Source organism: Dipodomys ordii, unplaced genomic scaffold (assembly GCF_000151885.1).
Source record: "Dipodomys ordii isolate 6190 unplaced genomic scaffold, Dord_2.0 Scaffold59, whole genome shotgun sequence".
In the NCBI taxonomy this organism is placed as follows: domain Eukaryota; kingdom Metazoa; phylum Chordata; class Mammalia; order Rodentia; family Heteromyidae; genus Dipodomys; species Dipodomys ordii.
Genome location: NW_012267275.1, coordinates 8,805,551 through 8,825,486, shown reverse-complemented (window position 1 = coordinate 8,825,486; position 19,936 = coordinate 8,805,551). Strand labels below are relative to the sequence as shown.

Below are 19,936 nucleotides of genomic sequence, written 5' to 3'. Positions count from 1 at the left end.
TGTTTGTTTTTTGTTTTTTTGTGGGTTTTCTTTCTTTCTTTTTCCTTTCTTCCTTTTTCTTTTCTTTTTTTTTTTTTGCCAGTCCTGGGGCTGGAACTCAGGGCCTGAGCAATGTCCCTAAGCCTCTCTCTCTCTGTGCTCAAGGCTAGCACTCTACCAGAGTGCCACTTCCAGCTTTTTCTGTGTATGTGATACTGAGGAACCGAATCCAAAGCTTCATGCATGCTAGGCAAGCACTCTACCACTAAGCCACATTCCCAGTCCCCCAGGATTGTTTTGTGTTTGTGCCAAACACTGAAAAGCACTAGCCTGTCACTGTGAATTATCTAAATAAAGCATGATTAACTATTAAAGTAAGTCTCTGTTTTTATCTGTTAGAGGTTCCTAAGGAAAGATCATAACAGATCGATCTTACTTCTTTGAGCTAAATAAAGAAATAAAGTAGTCATGTGTTCAAGAAAAGCTTGCATTTCTATAAATTCCAAATGTAATACACTAGAGAATCTAACAAAACCACAGCCGCCAAAAATTAACATAAAGTTTCTTGAAAAACACAACATAAAATCAATGATATAAGTGAAATGCCTTTACCTCTCAATATTGCAATTTTTATGTGTTCGGTATCCAAATATCATTCAGTGTTCAGTAAGCTAACTGAACACTTTCCCCAATCAGATAATACTATGTGAACTTCAATAAAATGGGCATGAATTAACATAGTAATTAGAGGTATACCTAATTAGGAAGCTAAATAAGAATGTTGATTAAGAAGAACTAGCCTGGTAAATAGCATAAATTGCAAGTACCCACCTCCTCGCTCACCCCAATGAGATTAGAAAGGCAATAAAGTCCCTAAGATTAGAGGGGGTAAAGCATAAATCCTTAGTGCCTAACAAAGTGTTTAGCACAAAGTGAGTGGCTAATAAATCCTTTATTAGTAACTGAATAAAGATAACAGCTAACACTACTATATATTGTCACTACTGCAAACTTGTTAGTTAAATCACCTTGCTTATTCTTTATGAAGGTCCCCAAAAGGCAGGTTCAAGATTAATAGTCCTTCTTTTTGGTGAGGAAATAGAGATGATTTAAGTAATTTATCAATTATGTATTATAACTACCAAGAAGTCTAACTCAGATTTGAACCCAAGATGTTCTGGTTTCAAAGTTCTGACTAGATGCATCCACAACTATTCTGTTTAACACAAATACTAACTAGGCTTGTAAGGAGAGAATAATGTTCAAAATCATAGTGTTTGTTTCCATTAAAATTGCCAAAATGTTTACAGCTATGGGCTTCCCTTTTCTTAAAATCAGCACTAGTCTGGAAAGAATCACCAGTCTAATTCACACACCTAAAAATTGTTAGCCAACCTGGGTGCCAGTAACTGTCTCCTGCAGTCCTACCTACTCAGGAAGCTGAGATTTGAGAAATAATGGTGGGAAGCCATCCGGGTGGAAAAGTTCAGGGAACTCTTATCTCCAATGAACCACCCAAAAGCTGGAAGTAGAGCAATGGAGCTGTGGCTCAAGTAAAAGAGTGCTACCCTTGAGCAAAAAACTCAGGGACAGTGCCCAGGCCCTGAGTTCAAGCATCAGATCTGGTGCAAAAAATTAAAAATATTAACTAAGATCTTATTCACTGGTGGCTACAAGTTAGAAGGAAATCCCAACTTCATTTTAGTGCATTGATGCAGTTTACTAGTCCAATAATATACAAATATAATATAGCTCTATTAGCAATAAAATAAGACAGCTATTCCAAGATAACATATTAGAATTACTATTTCAACACATGTAATAAATATAATTAATATAGTATCATTAACATACTGTACCATAACGACATAAATAATATAATATAGCTCTGTTAATCATACAAATGCTGAAATGAAACATGGATGCAGTTAATTTTGGTCCAACAGAAATGTGTTTAATGCACTCAAATATGCATTTTATAGTGCTTAAAACAAAGGGTACACATTTCTGATACTGTGGGTTTATTTATTAGTATATAATATATGGTTAACTTTAGGAATTTTGTGACAGAAGCAAAGTGGATGACTGCAGAAGACACTTTGAATCTTGCTATCAAGTATACAGATGATGACAGGGAGCTAAGATATGGAGAGCAGACATATAGACAGCATATGCACATACCATTCCCCACTACCATCACAGGAGAGGCAATAAAGCTGAAACATTTTTGTAATATCATTTCAAAATATCATTTAAATAAATAACCAAGCAGCATCTCACATAGGTGTGCTCTCTCTCTCCCTCTCTCTCTCTCTCTTTCTCTGTGTCAGTCTCTGTGTACATGTGTGTTTAGCTATTGCTTTCTCCTCATCAGCATCTGTAATCCTGTGGAGATGCTGCATTTAAAAAGACACAGCAGGAGGCTAATAAATAGGAGCAGTTGAAAGGGATTGAAACTGAAGTCTCATAGGATGGTAAAGTACTGATGCTTTAGCTGGAGAATGACTAAGTCAGAACAGCTGGAAACAGCCTCATTTAACCAGCTGGTACTTTTCTTTTGGAAAAACTTCAGTCTGAAGAAGTCATCTTTTATTTTTAAAGATCAATTGGTAATAAGTGTCATTAAAATAGTCTTAAAATCAAATATTAATTACAAGAACTAAAACTATCTTTTGCTATTGCACAAAACAGCACACCAAAGTACAAGGCTAGACACAAAATAATCCTACTTTGTGGTAAAATGTTGGTGAAGTTTCCCAGTCCCTCCATTCTAGTTTATATCACTCAGTGTTTTGTTTGTTTAATGGTTGGTTGGGTTTGACTGAAGGCCTGAATGAAGTCTCTAAGCTTTTTTGGTTCAAGGTGAGTGCTCTTCCACTTGAGCCACACCTCCAGATTTTTAATGGTTCACTGGAGAAACTCTTATTGACTTTCCTGCATTGGCTGGCTTCAAACTTGGATCCTTAGATCTCACCTTCCAGAATAGCTAGGATTGCAAGCATGAACCACTGGCATGTGCCTTTACTCTTTTTTATTTCATAATGTTTAAATTTTTTATTTTTATTTTTCTGGTGCTGGGATTTGCACTCAAGGTTTCACATTTGCTTGGCATGTTTGGTTTACTTGCTCAGTTGAGCAAGTGCCATACTTCCAGTCTTCCTTTTTGCTGGTTATATTTGGAGATGGATTCTCCTGACTTTTCTTCACAGGCTACCTTTGAACTGTGATCTTTCATATCAGCCTCTTAAGTAGTCAGTGTAAACCACTGGCAACAGGCTAGAAAGTGTTTGATTTTTTTTTTTTAAACTAACACACAAAAGTATAGAGCTTGAACATACGAATGGAGTACCAATGTTTGGTTCAGGTATAGACTCTACCATGTTTAAATCAGTTAAACATATTTATCTTCTAAAATAGCCACACATTTCTCACTTCCTTTCAAATTTTTTCTGCTAACTTGTTGTAGGTATACCACAAGTTGATATACAAATCCCCCAATATTCTGAAAAAAAATCTTATAGTTTGTCATAATAAACAGTTTTAAGTCTTACATCCTATGTTCAGCAGGACAGAAGAAACACTTAAAAGGAGACCACTTCAAAATTACCCCAAAGCCAAAACAATTTATATAAGCAAAATTCACCATTTTTCAAATCTCCTGGTCAATTACTCATATGTCATCTTAAAAAAAAAAGAACTTTTAGAATGAAATAAAATATTCATAGGATAAAAAAACCACAAATCTGAATTTCCAAGATCTCATAAAAATTTATTTATTTATTTTTTTAGTGGAGAGGCACAATATATTTTTATGTTTAAACTGCCTCATTTTCCATTTCTCTCCTTTAATAAAAACAGAAAAGAGGGGATGAGGTTGTTGCTCATGTGGCTCAGTGGATACCATTTGCATCTCACAAGGCTGTGGGTCCAATCCCCAGCACCACAGACACACACACACATACACACACACACACATGCACACATACACACACACACACACACAGAAGAAATGAGAAAAAGGAAAGTAAACTAAAAGCACCTTAGAACTCATGGCTCATTTTCAATCAACAAATAACAATCTGGCTCTACAAGCACAAAGAAATACCAGCATATCATGCTCTATGTAGCAGTCTCAATATATCTCTCCCCATTCTTCCCTAGATTTGGCTAATTATCTCCTCCTTTAAAGACCTGTTTAAGATGTCAGGGTCCCAAGGGCAGGTACTGCTGCCTTCTTTACCTGGGTCAGCAGACCCACTGCTTTCCCATCAGCTGGTCCTTATTTGCAGTCTCTGGAGATATGTTAATTTGGAATTGAGCATCAGCTCACTCAAACTATAAAGGGACCACCCCACGGTATATTAAAAGGTTCACATCAATGTATGCAATTTAAGTGCACATGCATATAATTAACTAGACACATTACCAGTGTGAGCTGCTAATTTGGAATGAGACACAAAAGACTGGAATGCGCACAGAGAAAAACACTTTAAAATTAAAATGACTACATAATGAAAACTGCTTCCTGCTGTGTCTACTATTTTCATGTAAACTTAATATAACTGTAAATATATTTTAATGAACAGTAGAAAAAGGCAATTACACAGAGCAAAGGAGGGCAGCATTACAGTGAAACATCATCAAAATAGATCTTTGCCTTCATAATAAAAGTGCTGCCTGAAGACAAGAGGATGAATTATAACTTCATAATTTCAAGGGAAAACTGTTTTCTATATTATAGATGCATACATATTATCAGCCAGCTAGCAATGAAAGCAGAACACTCAAGTGAAAGGAGTGTGTGTGTGTGTGTGTGTGTGTGTGTGTATAGGTCACGGAATCCCAATTGACAGAAAAGCAGAAATCCATGCTTGACATTTTAGTATTAAATATCTTATTAGTTTTTTTTCTTATGTCATTAAAAATTTTGGAGTCCATGAATATTTCCCCAGAGCATAAGTAAATTCTTAATATTCTTTACCATCGAAAATTTATCGGTTTCATACCCAAAATCATATGTGGATGTGTTAGAATCTTCATTTGAAAGCTGTTTATGTCTTGAAACAATTGAAAAATAGAGTCACACTGGAAAATCAGTGTGATAAACTTCATGGCTCAATTTTTCTAGAAAAAGAATTCTTTTAGGAAAAGAAACTTTTGACATTGATAGAATTGTGTTATTAGTATTCTAATTCAAGGAGAAGGATAGGAGTCGAAGTCATTGGAACACTTCTGGGGACTGAGTGTGGGAAGTTCTGTGGCAGGGGAATGAGAGAAAATCTCATGAAGCAACCTGAAAGTTTAGTCCATGAAATACCCCATGGGATCTAGTTCTTTAGAGGAGTCACAAATTCAGTTAAGTATGTAAAGAAATAATCTATATAAACTTTAGATGCAATGCAACATGGTACTGAAAAAAGCCACTAGAAGAGTTTTATTTAATTCATGTTTCCTAGATGGCATGTTGAACAGATCCTACATTTACTTTTGAATATTAAATAGATACTGTTCTTGGTTCAATGATAAATAATAGCTTCAATTATTTTCCTTGCTTTATAGTTATGAAGAGAATCATTACAAATCTACAGATTATATAGGAATACTGGCTACCAGACAGGTATTTTAAATTATATTTAGCACAATACGGGTGCAGTGTTGTTAAGAATTCAAATTACTTAATGATGCAGCTATGGGCAAAAGTCCAGTGGGCTGTTTGCTTGGTGGGAGTCAATGCCTGCTTTTCCAATTTGACTCATCAATCGTAGGAGATGTAAAGTCACGAGCAGAGAGAGAGGTTTTATGAATGAGCTGGCATAAATCTTGCACTGAAATGAAGAAAGTAACTCTGGACCAAATAAGCTAACAGTGAATCCAGCCTGTGCCATGATGCCTTTGAAGTAATAATTTTAGCTAAATAATAAATATAGCAATTACTTCACTATTTCATTTGACTTTTCTTTGTGAAGTGGACCCTGAGATGGGGCCCAAGCTGGTCTGATTCCACTTTGAGCTTTGCCTTTGTTTTAGAGATTTTAGACTCAATGGGTCTAGTTCCTGGAATGAAAAAAAATGCATCTGGTCCCCCTCCCGTTAACAACCTAATCCAGGCTTGATTGTTGAGTTGAAGACTGACCCATAAAACAGATAGGTTGTAATCTGGCTCCAACTGTTGACACCACTTGCTTATGGTAAATCCTGCCTTTTGCACATGCTTATGGAAAATGTCACCTTTTGCCCACCAAAAGATAGACCTCGACTTACCCACTAAATTTGTGTGCCATTTTAAATCAAGGTGATAGGCTGGTTTAAACAGCCATTACAGACAAACTGTAACCTCACTAGCCACCTGTGTGTGGTCTGGTACAATCCTTTGTGTGTGTTACGATCTCATTGGTCTCCTGCATGTGATCAGGCTCGACCTCATGGATTTTGCCTTTAAAAACCAAAGAACAGGGGCTGCTCAGGGTTGCAGTATCAGCTCCGAGCCTGTGCTGTGGCCCTGACCTGTCAGTGTAAGAACCTTCTCAATAAACTTGCTTCTTTGTTAACAACTTTGTTGCGGTGGGCTCTGTCACTTCCGTTCTGATGACTAGGTGGGCATGCCTGCCTGAGTAGGGGTCTTCCTACTACACTTTGTATCACTTTTTTTCCCCCAACTTACAAGTTTTTCTGCTAGTTTATTTTATAAATATAGTATTATACTTAGGAATGTTAGAAATTTAAAAGGGACAAAATAGAATGCTTATTTTGATAGGTCTTTATCCTGAGGACAGTAAATTTCACTTGACTGATGTCTTTCATGTAATTTTATTTTATTTTTGCCATCCTGGGGCTTGAACTCAAGGGCCTGAGCACTGTTCCTGAACTTATTTTTGCTCAAGGCTAGCACTCTACCACTCGAGCCACAGCACCACTTCCAGCTTTTTGTTTCTGTGGTGCTGAGGAATCAAACCCAGGGCTTCATGCATGCTAGGCAAGCACTCTACCACTAAGCCACATTCGCAACCCATGTAATTTTTAACAGGATTACAATAGTATGCCATGCCAGAGCTGTTTTACTTTCTCAGTTATTCTCTTTAAATGAGGTTAAACGAAAGCAGATCTTAAATGCTTTTATCCCTTTTTGCTATCTTTAATTATTCTAATCCAATATTTCAAAAGAAATATTTTAAACAAAAATTCAGAGAATGTAATTTGCTGAGTAAGATTCTGAAAAGGCTGCCAAAGAGTAATCTTTCAATCCAGAATTATTTTTTTACAAAAATTTACTGAAGAGAACAAAACTGGGAATGTTGATACAAAAGAATATTAACTGTCTTGCTGACTCCAGTTTTACATAAATGCAATCATGTGAGCTACGTTCCTATGTGATATGCCCCTTTCATCAAATAACTTAAGCTTATTAACAAATGCTTTGATGATACTTGGTCCAGGGAGATTTCCACTAATTGCCCTGTGCTTTAACAGTGCCAAATACATATTACAATTGTTTATTACAAAAATGACTAGAAGCATTTGCTGTGTTGTGTGCCTTGCATCAGAATAATGACTATTAGGATACATAAAGAAAGGTCTATCGGTCTTCATGATTATGTAGAGACAGGCCATCAACACTGATCCTGTTTCAATGCAAAACAAAACATTTAGTCACTCTGGACTGTTAAATGTGTAACAATGATTCTTTGTATCAATGAAAAGAATGTGAGGCTCAAAAAGCAGGGCTATTTCCAGAGATCACTAATCTTCAAGAGCACTAAAGATCAAAATGAAAGCAAAAGCATCAAGCTCAAATTACAATAAATTTTGGTAGAGTACAAAACACTTATTCTAGAAACTCCCATGGGATCTCCTACCATCCTATGGTTTCTTGAATGTTCACATGATATCATGAATGTTCAAGATTCATCTGATTGATTAAAATAATTTCTAAAATACAACAATTATGAACGGGAAACAGTGTAGTAAAACAGAAATTACTTTGATTTGGAACTGGACAATCTTAGATTAAATCTTGGTGTGACGCCCAACAGCTGTGTTTGCTAGAGCAAGTTACTAAATCTCTCTGAGCTTCGGACTTCTTAAAATGAGGATAAAGGACATTAGCATAATCTGAAATGGTTTGTCTAGATTGCCAAGCAGGGGCCAGGACAAAACAGAACAGAACCTCTGTGCTCTTTGGAGGAAACCATAAATTAATAAAAGAAAAAAGGCAATTAATGAACAGGAGAGTAGCAACAATCTGAATTTTCAGGCTTTGTATTGAAACCTTCTGCCCTTGGATATGCTCTATATATCCAGCTTTTTAAATTCAGTGACAGTGAATGACAGATATATGCTTTCACAGAGCGTGATGCCAATAAAAAATGTTTTGTTTTTGTTGCTATAACTAGGATTTGAACTCAGGGCCTTGATTCCTTCCTTTGCTTTACTGGTGCTCTACCACTTGAGCTATGCATCAGCCTTTTGGGCAATTATTGTGAAGATGGAGTCTTACAGAATTTATTTCCTTGGCTGCCTTGAATAGTACTCTTCTATATCACTGTTTTAAATACAGACATGCACCAGGACTATTACTGTTTTATTGGTCTTTTTGAAAGAAGAAATGAGTAAATGACAATAAATAAATAAAACCTACAAAAACCCAGCAAAACACCACCTACCTACTTGTAAATAATTTATAAAGTGATTTTGCGGATATACTTGTTACTTGTAAAAAACACATTATTTTCTATACCCCTCTGTCCTGTAAGCCCATTATCCTTACCAGTAACTTCCAGTGGATGAAGGCATATTGCATCCAAAAAGTAACATATGATGAACAGTATCCATGCTGGCTCGAGGCTTGAAGTCAACTGTTGTGAGAAAATGATACGTGAGTGTTAATACCAGTTACACTTCCTCTCATATGTCACAAAGAGACCACACACCTTTGAATAGAGGGAATACCTATGTATCAAACATGTTTTGGTGCTCTAAGGACAGAATGACATGACTTTATAATTTGATTTAGTAGGATCATGGAAGACCCCCTTTAAAATGGCAAGAGTGTTATATGGATATAAAATGAAAGCTCCAGGCTGTGTATTCATGAAACCTTCCAGGTTTCAGTAGAGTGCTGAGCCCTTAAAACTACACAACAGTGCCAGGAAACAGAAGCCACAGTGAGTGGTCAAGACAAGAGCAAAGGGACTTCCAACACAATTTTCCTCCCTAGAAATAACAGCAGGATTCATGTGCATTTGTATGGGAAAACGATGTGTCAGCAAATAAAAATGTAAGTGGAAATGTATCTTTGTGAAAATATAGATTTGAAATTATATCCTAGCTCATGAGCTTGGTGTACTTGTTAAAAAGATACTTAAACTTATGTGGTAGCATTTCTCCTTTAATTCTAAAAGCAGGTAGAAAGATTTAAAAAAAAAAGGCATACGCCAGTGCAAAATCAAAATAGATACAATTTCTAAAAAAGGAAGTGTATTATTTAAGTCACTATTAAGGATGAGTTCCTCTGTTGGTATGGGTTTGTCATCCCTTTATGTCTTCTTGCAAAAAATATTGTCCAGGTGGCAGCTGTAGTTTGTGTCAGTAGTACATCTAAAACAATCTCAAGTCTCAAGTTGCATCTTTTTCTTCTGCATGACAAAATTAATAAAACATCACTTGTTGCTAGAATATGCATCTGAGGCCCAGGTATTTATCCAATTTAATAATGTTCTAAGAAACTGTCAGATAAGTTGATGTTAGGCAAAATGAACCCCAAGATAAGGACTCAAATGGTTTTTCTTTCTTGCTATTGTTTCTAACATATTTATAAGATATTTCTTTGTTGCTTTGTATGTCCCTCCCCCACGGTATAACCCCTGCTTTCACTGTATTTGATGTCAGTATAATTTGTGGAGGGGAAGGGAAAAAACAAATTGTTTAAATAGGGATACAGATGGATCCATTGCAACAATGAGATGTACAAAACCTTATGTCGAAAAACGAACTTTACAACTTTGGCTGGGGGTAGGAGGGTCGGGGAGGCGGTGGGAGATGGGAAGGGATGGGAAGGGGAAACAAAGGAGGAGGCTAAATGCTTGATAAGAAATGTACTCATTACCTTGCTCATGTAATTGTAACCCCTCTGTACGATATTTTCACAATTAAAAAAATAGAAAAAAATATAAAGAAAATGTTCTGCATCAAGCTATAGAACAGGATTTGCAAAGAAATCAGAGAGGAGGTGCCACCTTGACCTAGAACCTTCAAAAGAAATAAAAGCCTTCTATTTGTTACATTGACAAATAGCACTCAGTGCTGACAAACCAAATCTTGAGGTTTTTTACATCATTTAAAAAACCGACAAAGAGAGGAAGGCTGGAAAATGGACTTAATATAATGTGAGATTTGTTTTCTATCAACAAAGAATATAGTAGGACCACAGGATTGAAGATGTTTTGGAAGAAAAGAATAATTCGAAGTTGCAACATTTCATACGTCACAGAAAATCATACTGTTAACAAGCAAGAGAGATTGGATGAAAAGGCAAACTATTCTCATGCTGAATATCCTGTTTCATTCCTCTTGCCCACTATCCTTCTTGGAACAGTTCTTGGCGGAAGAAAATTGAAGAAGCCCAGAGTATGTAAGGAGGTAAGATACTTGGCTTTTTTTATTCACTTAAATTTATCTAGGAATAAGATGCAATTTATAACATTATATTTATTTTATCAAATTCTTTATATCACTATGTACAAGTGTAACTTTGTGTTTGCTTGATTGTATTCTCCTCTCCTCTTTCCCCCTATAATATCAATATGTCAGTCCATCAGGGCTTGCCAAGGAAGAGGGTGACTTCTCTAATTTTTCATAGCCCATGTAAATAACTAATCGTTCTCTCCCCTTAGATTATCCCATGTTGGGCCAAAAGGTTTCCTTCCAGCAAATCACTCTTAGAATTTTGGTAATAAACCAACATGATCACAATTATTTGAGAATTAAACTAGTCGTTTCAAAATGATTTATATGTTTCATCCATTATCTAAAAGTTCAGGTGGAAGCATCCATCAGCTGTGTGATTCTCTTTTAGGAAAGAGGCCATTAAAAATGTACTATTTGTGAACTACTGAGAGAGGAAACCTGGCACTGTGAGATGGACAGTGGCAGCAAAGATAAAAGCAAGAACCATAGAAAAGGCTGAGGACAGAGAGAGAGGGAGACCTGTGAACTGCCAGGATCAGCTGAGGACACACAGAGTGTCTCCTTCCTCCACTGTGTGTATGCCGCTATGAGGGAAGGAACAAACCTTTTTGGGAAAAAGAGTGGGCTATCAGTAATTATATAAAGGGAAACTGTAACAAGATGTGACTCAGGTAGGAACAGATCATAAGGGGAGAAATACACAATTTCTGTGGCTTATTATTGGGAAGGACAGAAAAGAGTCTGCTTTGGTCCTTGCGTATTTCAGGAGCACCTTGTGATGGTGCTCTCTAGAGATAAGCTCTAACTCAAACAATCACTTTTCTAGCCATGGTTTTCTCATTTTGATACCCACTTATTTGTTTCATGTTGAACTCCTTACTTGAGTCTGATTTTCATTTCTAAGCAGTAGTAAAGGAAAATTCTTCAGCTTTCTTTTATAATACCTTATTGTCACTGGTTCATACTTTCTCCAGAAACTTGAGGTCTAATTTAAATGCTAAATACATTATGGGTATAAGGTACAAACAAGCCACCAACCATATTTTTAATATCCTAAAGAAAAAGAATAATATCTAAGTACTTTATTATGGTTCTAAAGTATAATTCATTGCAAGATGAATAAAAACATGCTTCCAGTTAAAAATGTATCAAAATGTAAATTTAAAACCAAGAATGAATGCCTAAAAGTAATGTAGTATTTAGACAAGCTCACTGAAAGGCTACTGCCCAGGGTAGGAAGCTGCCAACAGGGAAGAGATTAATTTGACAGGTTCTCCATTCCTAACTTTTATAGGAATAATAATGACACATACCCTACTTCCTGTAAGAATAAAGATCACAGAGCACATGATAACATATATGACTTTGAGAAGATTTCAACACATGAAATGTAGAAAATGAAATCACATCTTAAAAGAAATTCCCCCTTTCTTTTTTCCCATTATATCCAAAAGAAACTACCCATGAAAAAAAAAAGACCTACCAGATCATAATGAAAAGGATTGAAATTAAATGTGCAATTCTGATGGATACAACAAACAAAGGCCATTGGGGTAGGAGGGCAAATAGCTCAAAGAGTTCTGTGAGATTGCAAGGAATATGATATAGGATAAGACTGAAAGTACCACCAACCTTTCCAACTCAATTACAAGATGGCAGTAGCTAACTAAATGATATTTCAGTCTCAATGGGTGCTAACAGTCAAGCTCATTTGATGTATACTTATCTAGGGAAATTGTATAAGTAACTTATGGAAATGGAGAACATTTGAAGGACTAAAACTCCACATGTAGTGATTCAGATACCCTAATTCAATGAAATGTGATGATACAGAAAACAGAGATTGGAGGATTCTCCCAAGGATAGTGTCACTTGTAATGCAAGACTTAAAAGGATGTGTGGCAACATTCTGGGATGAGAAACAACTAAATCTATTTTCTGGAGTTCTATGAAAAAGAATGTTCTAACTCTACCAGGTGATTTGGAATTTATGGCCTCTTTTAGCTAAAAATCACACTATAATCAGGGCCATAAAATTTTCTAAGAATATGACCTAGAAGAGAGTTTTACTTAGCATTTGGCTTTCTTTCCATTTTCCCTTTCCCCAAGTGAATATACAGGTCCAGGTCTGCATGCCAAATTTTGATATATCTGCTAGACTCAGGATGTAGAATGATTGTGTAGAACGCATATAGTCAAATAGAGGGACCAGCAAATTGGAAGACATCAATACATATATAACCAACCTAAATTATAATTGGAAATGGCTACATTACCCTTTTCAGCTAAAAATATTCATTAAAGAAATGACATAAAGTGTTGAAAATTAACATACTGAACAAAAAAGTTATGACTTGTAAATTCATGTAGAGCTATCCAGAAGTATGATATTCCAGAATTGTCCCATATATGTATCACTAAGGAGAATCAGTAGTAACTATTTTTATTTTCCCTCCCAGAGAATCACCTTATATAAACTATGTATAATAAATGGTTTATTTAATGGATTGAATGTTTTAAACGTTATAAAGTAATTTTCTTCAATAGTTCTTTTCAGTCTGGGCTGTGCATTAGAATTAGCTATAGAGTTTGTTAAAAAATAAATAAAAGGGGGACTGGAAGTTTAGCTCAGCAAAAGAGCGCCCACCTGGCGAGCGCAAGGCCCTGAGTTCAGTCCTCAGCTCTGTAAAAAAATAAAAAATAAAAGGAAGGCTGGGCTGTTGCTCAGTAATATTGAGTTTGCATATTATGTATAGACTCTGTAGTATCATAGATGGAAAAAAAAGAGGGAGAGAAGGAATGAAATAAAGAAACAGAAAGGAAGAAAGGAAGAAAGAAAGACAAAATGAAGACTAGGTAGAATGCTTGTGTAGCATGTGAAAGGCCTTAAGTTAGATCTCCAACACTTATAAATAAATAAACAAATAAATAAAGTAATCCCCCATCAATCAGGTCCTCCACTTCCCCAACTCTATCACCATCAAATCTCAAGGCTAATATACTTTTTCATTCACAGGTGAATCACAGGTGATCATGACTACAGTTAAGTTTCAGTGGCATAATATTCTTTATTGTTTGAACATACTCAGACTTAGGCTACATTATCTTAGTTAACTCTGGATCGTATAGTGTTTCAAATTGTACAAACAAGATTTTCTCGAAAATGAATTAATGGGAAGAATTCATGATGATAAAAATTAAGTAACATTTAAAAAATTTCTTTTTGGTCATGGGGCCTAATTCTGGGCCTGGATATAGTCCCTCAGCTCTTCAGTTCAAGACTAGTGCTCAATCACTTGAGCCACAGCTCCACTTCTGGCTTTTTTTTGTTTATGTGGTGCTGTGGACTTGAGCCCAGGGCCTCATGCATGCAAGGCAAGCACTCTACCACTGAGCCATCTTCCCAGCCCCTAAATGTTTTCATAAGAGAGATTGTGGAGCCTGGTATTAGATCATGTGATTTTTAGCTTCATGACCTAAAGTAAGTCTGATACAGACATGAGCTTGTATAGCCAGCCCATGACTACATTTATGCCTATGATAAAGAGTGGTATGTTGATATTTAAAGTTATATTGTACAGAAAGAATTGGAGGTGTGTGCAAAGAGTTATATAAAAGAGAGACTAAATTTAGCCATGTTTACAAGTGCCAAACAAAAGATCATACTTCAAACGCTGCTCAAAGTAACTGAAGATAGGCTTTAAATAGCAAGTGTGGGATCTATCTATCTATCTATCTATCTATCTATCTATCTATCTATCTGAAATCACCTTCAAATATGGGAAGGCATGGGAAGGTACAGGAACTTGTAAGACTTACTACTGTGTAGGTGATTAGCTAGCATGCTGAAAATCTGCAGAAATGATGTATTATATCATCTTTTGCTAGCTTCCCCCATAATCATAAAGCATCTCAACACTAAAGGAAAGACCTCCTGCCTTAACATTTTAAATCAGAGGACTTAATAAAGAAATCATCATTTACACTTGCTAGCAGTAACAATCATATACAGTTTATAAAAAAAATTTAGGACAGTTTATGGGAACTTTCAGGTGCTGTTGCCAAATTAACCAAGAAATAAGACATCTGAGCAAGCCTATATAGTGAACATAAATTTCAAATGAAATAATCCTTATGTTTGAATAAAGGATATTCAACACCAAGAAAGAATCATACTTCCATGATAATCTTTTCTAACTGCACTTTATGACAATATCAGAATCAAGTAAAGAATCAATAAATAGACATGCAAGATAAAACAGCGTATGTATCATTAAGCACTGTTTTTTTGTAATGTCATTTCTATACTGCTTGCCTATTTTCCTACAAAATCAATTCCATATTTCCTTTCTAGGTTTTTAAAGCTCTGCATGATATTATTTCATTCTTTCCTACTTCAACATAATGACCCCCAGATCTACTCTTCACTTTCATAAGACAACCCTGCTTCATGACCATAACTGTTGACATTTCTCTGCCTGGCTCCTTGCCAACACGTTGTTTCCTTCTCACAACAACACTAAATCAGATCCCTTTTCCTCCCAAGTAGATATGCCTTGAAGGCATACTTCTCCTGGGCATGCTTCTGACCAGTGTACTCCTTTGAAACACTCTCCATACTTGGTTTATTTTCCACACCTCTGTATATGCAAATAGATCATCTTCCTAGTTCCTGATGAAATCTGACCCACTTCCTTATAGAATTTCCCCTAACTAGATGATTTCACACTGCTCTTTTAAGAGCTGACCACTAAAACAATTCTTACTGAAATAGCTGAAATGCCCATTTTAGAATGACTGTCAAAATTCCATGATTCTCCCATCACTAAACATATCTACAAATGAAAGCCCAAATTCACATTTGAACTTTATGAGTTGGTCAGCTTACTAGGATATCTTATTTTTATATCATTGCAATAAAACACCTTTGTGAACAAGTATTCAGTGGGTGCCAGATGAATCTTAACATAGACTTCCTCAGGGCTTTATAAAATGCAAGAAAATGTTCCAACTATTTTGTCACTTTTTTTTAGTTATCTGAAAAAAGTTTGCAAATTGTTACAGAGTGTCATGTTAGAAAGATACTCTTTGGCCATCCAAAAGATTGAAGACTCTAAGATTCTAACACAAAGTGTTAAGCATCAACTTTTCTTTCATGATTATAACCAAAGAAAATGGAGTTAACTAAAGATTCCTAGTATAATATATTTTATTTGTGCTGTCAATAACAACTATTTCCAAGTAGCTTTCATCAAGAACCTAGGAAATTTGTTGTATCTGCTGGTGGGTCTTCAATGGCCATTTGGGATACTGAAAATATAGCTGTCTGCCTCCTTATAAAGAGAAAATGCTAAGAAGAAGGATACTCAGTTAAATATTTGGAAGCAGAAAGCTGACAGAATGCTTGCATGGGAATGAAGACTCACATATATGCACAGAGGATCATTCTTCTTTTGCTAATATCAATGCTATAAAATGTGAAGTTGACCCCAGAACCCTGTAAGGTAGTGGTCTTTATAGTCACATGATCTGATGTGCATGTTGAAAATAAAGTTATTTTTTCAGTGTTCAAACTACCCCCAAATCAGTTAACCATCATTGTATTGCAAATAAAGCTGTACATTTCTGTAGTAGACATGGCAATACATTCAAGATAGAAATCTAAGAAAATAAAAAGCAATGAATCATTACATTAACTTAATCTATTTCTAATCTCATTGACTTCTAGCTCATTTGTGTAGTGCAATTTGATGGATAGGGACCTGCCACTGTTCATGAAGGGAAAGACACATTTATTTACTGGTCATCCATGGGAGGAAAAGCAAGAGAATGAAGATGACAGTCACATTTCTTGGCTGAGTGGTTGCTGTCAGAGCCAATTCCTCTGAATATCTGTAAAACACCTTTCAGACAGCACAGCAGTTCAGTGGTCAAATGCAGATTTTATTTTATCTTCACGCAATCAATTCCCTAACTTCATATTAAAACTATAAACAAAAGCAGTGCTCTAGGAAAAGCTGTTTTTGTTCAGAATATATTTTTTTCTTTTCATAACTGCAGCTCTAAAACTCTGGGTGCTTCACTGCACAATGGAATCATCTAAAGAATTATTTATTTATTCTTAGTATCAGGGCTCCATCTTACCGTGTGGTTCTGATCCCATTATTTTGGGGAGTTTATGTCTTTTATCGAGTTTAGGGGTATTTTTTAAATTAATTTACTTAATTCTCATTATGAACATGATGTATGAAGGAATTACTGTTACATGAGTCAGGTAATGAGTATATTTCCTTTCTTACACTGTCTTCTGTTACCTCATTCTAACCCAGTCCTTCCTTCCCGTCTCCACCCACGAGTTGTATAGTTCATTTTCATCAGTGTCCAGTGAGTTTCACTGTTGAATTTTTCCACTCAGAAAGCAACTATTAAAAATCTATCATCTCCTGTTGCTTATATCCTGCTGACAGTCAATGGTTATAGTCACAGATAATGAAAACAGAAGGTATAAAATTCTATCTTAAGGAAGGAGTGAACAAATAGAGTTGCTATAACTTATTTTTTTAAAAACAATAATGATAAACAAAAAAGCCAGTCATGGTGGTGCATGCCTGCAATCTCAGCTGCTAGGGAGACTGGGATAGGAGGACTAGAGTTTAATGCATGTCTGGACAACATAGTGAGATCCTGTCTTAAAAAGTAAAAGGCCATGTTTTCACTGTATTTGATTCCGGTGTCCTGCATCTTGTATATACATTTTTATAATTTGGGTAGGGGAAGATAAATAACAAAATGCTGAAGTAAGGACACAGGCTGACCCACTGTAACAATGAGATGTACAAAACACTATGTTGAAAACAAACTTTACAACTTGGTGGGGAGAGGGAAGAGTTGGGGAGGGAAGGGATGGTAAGGGAAAAACAAAGGCGGAGGTAACAATGCTTGAAAGGAAATGTACTCATTACCTTACTCATGTAGCTGTAACCCCTCTGTACACTATTTTTACAATAAAAACATATTTAAAAAAGTAAAATGTCAACAGAAGAGAAAATTTGATTAAAATATGATACATGCATGTATGAAAATGTCATAATGAATTCCCTTAACACAATTAATATACACTAAAAAGGAGAAAGAAAAAATGGCAGAATATTATAGTGTTTGCAATTCTTCATGTACAACCTTAGCATATCAAAAAGACTTTACATAAATCTATGGTAAGGCATCCTGAGGTTCAGAATTAGGAACAGGCCATGTAAAGGCTGAAGCTTCCTTTCTTTACCAGCAGAATATCAGAGCATGGAAGAAATGGTCTCCCCACAACTAAAACTTCCAGTTGGAAGGTCTGGAAAATCACCCAACTGACAGATAACCTGAATAAACAAGTCCCTTCCCTTACTTGTTTCTTTAAAAGTGATCTGTTTGCTTTTCAATTTTCAGTTTTAATTTGGTACACTTACACTTTTGTGTGAAGTTCCCTTAGGGTTATAACATGAAAGAACTCACTAAAAAAAAAATGTAACAACCTGTTCTGAACAGGAAACATATCTTTAGTATTCATGACATCCTCCCAGTGACGAAGAAAGGAAGAAAAAGTAGTTACTAATCTTAGAAGACTAGTTAAAGGAGAGCTGCCACAGAATGTTTAAAGAGGGATACAGGTTGACCCATTGTAACAATGAGATATACAAGACACTGTTGAAAATGAACTTTACAATTTAGGCGGGAGAGGGGGGGGTGTAATTGTGGAGGTGGGAGCTAAGGGATGGTAGGGGAAAAACAAAGGAGGAGGCGACAATGCATGATAGGAAATGTACTCATTACCTTGCTCATGTAACTGTAAAAAGTAACCCCTCTGTACAGTATTTTCACAATAAAAAAACTTATTAAAAATTAAAAAAGAAAAAAAAAACAAAATGAAGAAATGTTTAGGACCTTGGTTCTAATTTTGCCCTTTAAAGCTGTTTCCAGTTAGTATTTTGCTTGATTAAATGTATTCCCTTGGAATTTATTTATTTATTTATTTTTGGTTCAGTTGTGGGGCTTGAACTCTGAGCCTGGGTGCTGTCCCTCAGCATTTCAGCTCAAGGTGAGCACTCTACCATTTGAGCCACAGTGCCACTTCCATTTTCTGGTGGTTAATTGGAGATAAGAGTCTCACGGACTTTCCTGCCCGGGCTGGCTTTGAACCACGATCCTCAGATACCAGCTTTCTGAGTAGCTAGGATTACAGGCTGAACCACCCAGGTGGATTTTTTTTTAAATTTAAAGTCTGTGCAAATATTTATATTAAGAGATCATTTATATTAAGAGAGTAATAATACATACCAGGATATAAATCTTTAGTCCTCAGAGTTACCAGCCCTGGAATTATACTACTGCCAGCCTTAAGCAATCAATGAGAAACATGCCTTGCGATGTGATTACCATGTTTTATCAGGTGGGCACTGTGGCCTCTTTTCAAAAGCATGAAATAGTAGGAATTAGACTACTCTTGGATTTTAACAAAGAAAATAGAATATTAATAAAGAAAAAATTCAAGAAAATTATCCTTTTAAGAGAAAATAGTATTTCCTCTGAGGCTGCCAACTATGTGGATATAAAAAATTTCAAAGATAGTGTTAATATTTTAACAATGAATATATTATAGATCACACTTGGGAGTTACTCAACTATGACTTGTAACTTAAATTATTTTCAACTTATTCAACTCAGTCCCTGAGAATGCTGTTCTTCCTAGCTTTCCTTTTAAGAATGGTCCAAAACTACGCAAAGTAATGGGCAGTGTTCAGCCTCTCATGACATGGTTTTCACTTTTAGGGATTAACTACTGGGCCAATTTTGTTTGTACAATGTTATTACTTGCTTTTTGCTGTTGTGACAGCTCCAAAATTATGAGAATAAATAACTGCACATTTCTGGTTTTGCAGGTCTATAATATACATTCGTGTGGACAGCACGTCATGAAAATCCATCCCAAGATATCTTAAGGCTATGTGGTACACACTGTACAATTCACACACCAGCCATTTCATACAGTCCATCTGAAGATGAGTTTGAAAGGAACAACTCTCATTACTAGCCATCTCTTCCCCAAATCATTTCAAACCAGAAAGTGAAGGAGGAGGTATGGACCAATCCATGCATAATGTGCCAATACACTTGAAAGTCTGTCAGGAGGAGGGTTTAAATTAAAACAACCTAGATGAAAACATATGGTACTTTGTCACTTTTTCTCTCTGATTTACAAGCTCTGTTGGGGAAGGACCTGTCACTT

At 35.8% G+C, this 19,936-nt stretch overlaps 1 protein-coding gene across 6 annotated transcripts in view; it reads right to left on the bottom strand.

The window, feature by feature from the left end:
- Pam (peptidylglycine alpha-amidating monooxygenase) overlaps positions 1-19,936 on the bottom strand; it is a 163,904-nt gene that overhangs the window by 107,076 nt on the left and 36,892 nt on the right. For all 6 annotated transcript variants that reach the window (XM_013022047.1, XM_013022050.1, XM_013022048.1 and 3 more), the window contains exon 4: positions 8,744-8,831. In XM_013022047.1, the coding sequence (XP_012877501.1) occupies positions 8,744-8,831 (88 nt within the window). The remainder of the gene's footprint in view (positions 1-8,743; positions 8,832-19,936) is intronic.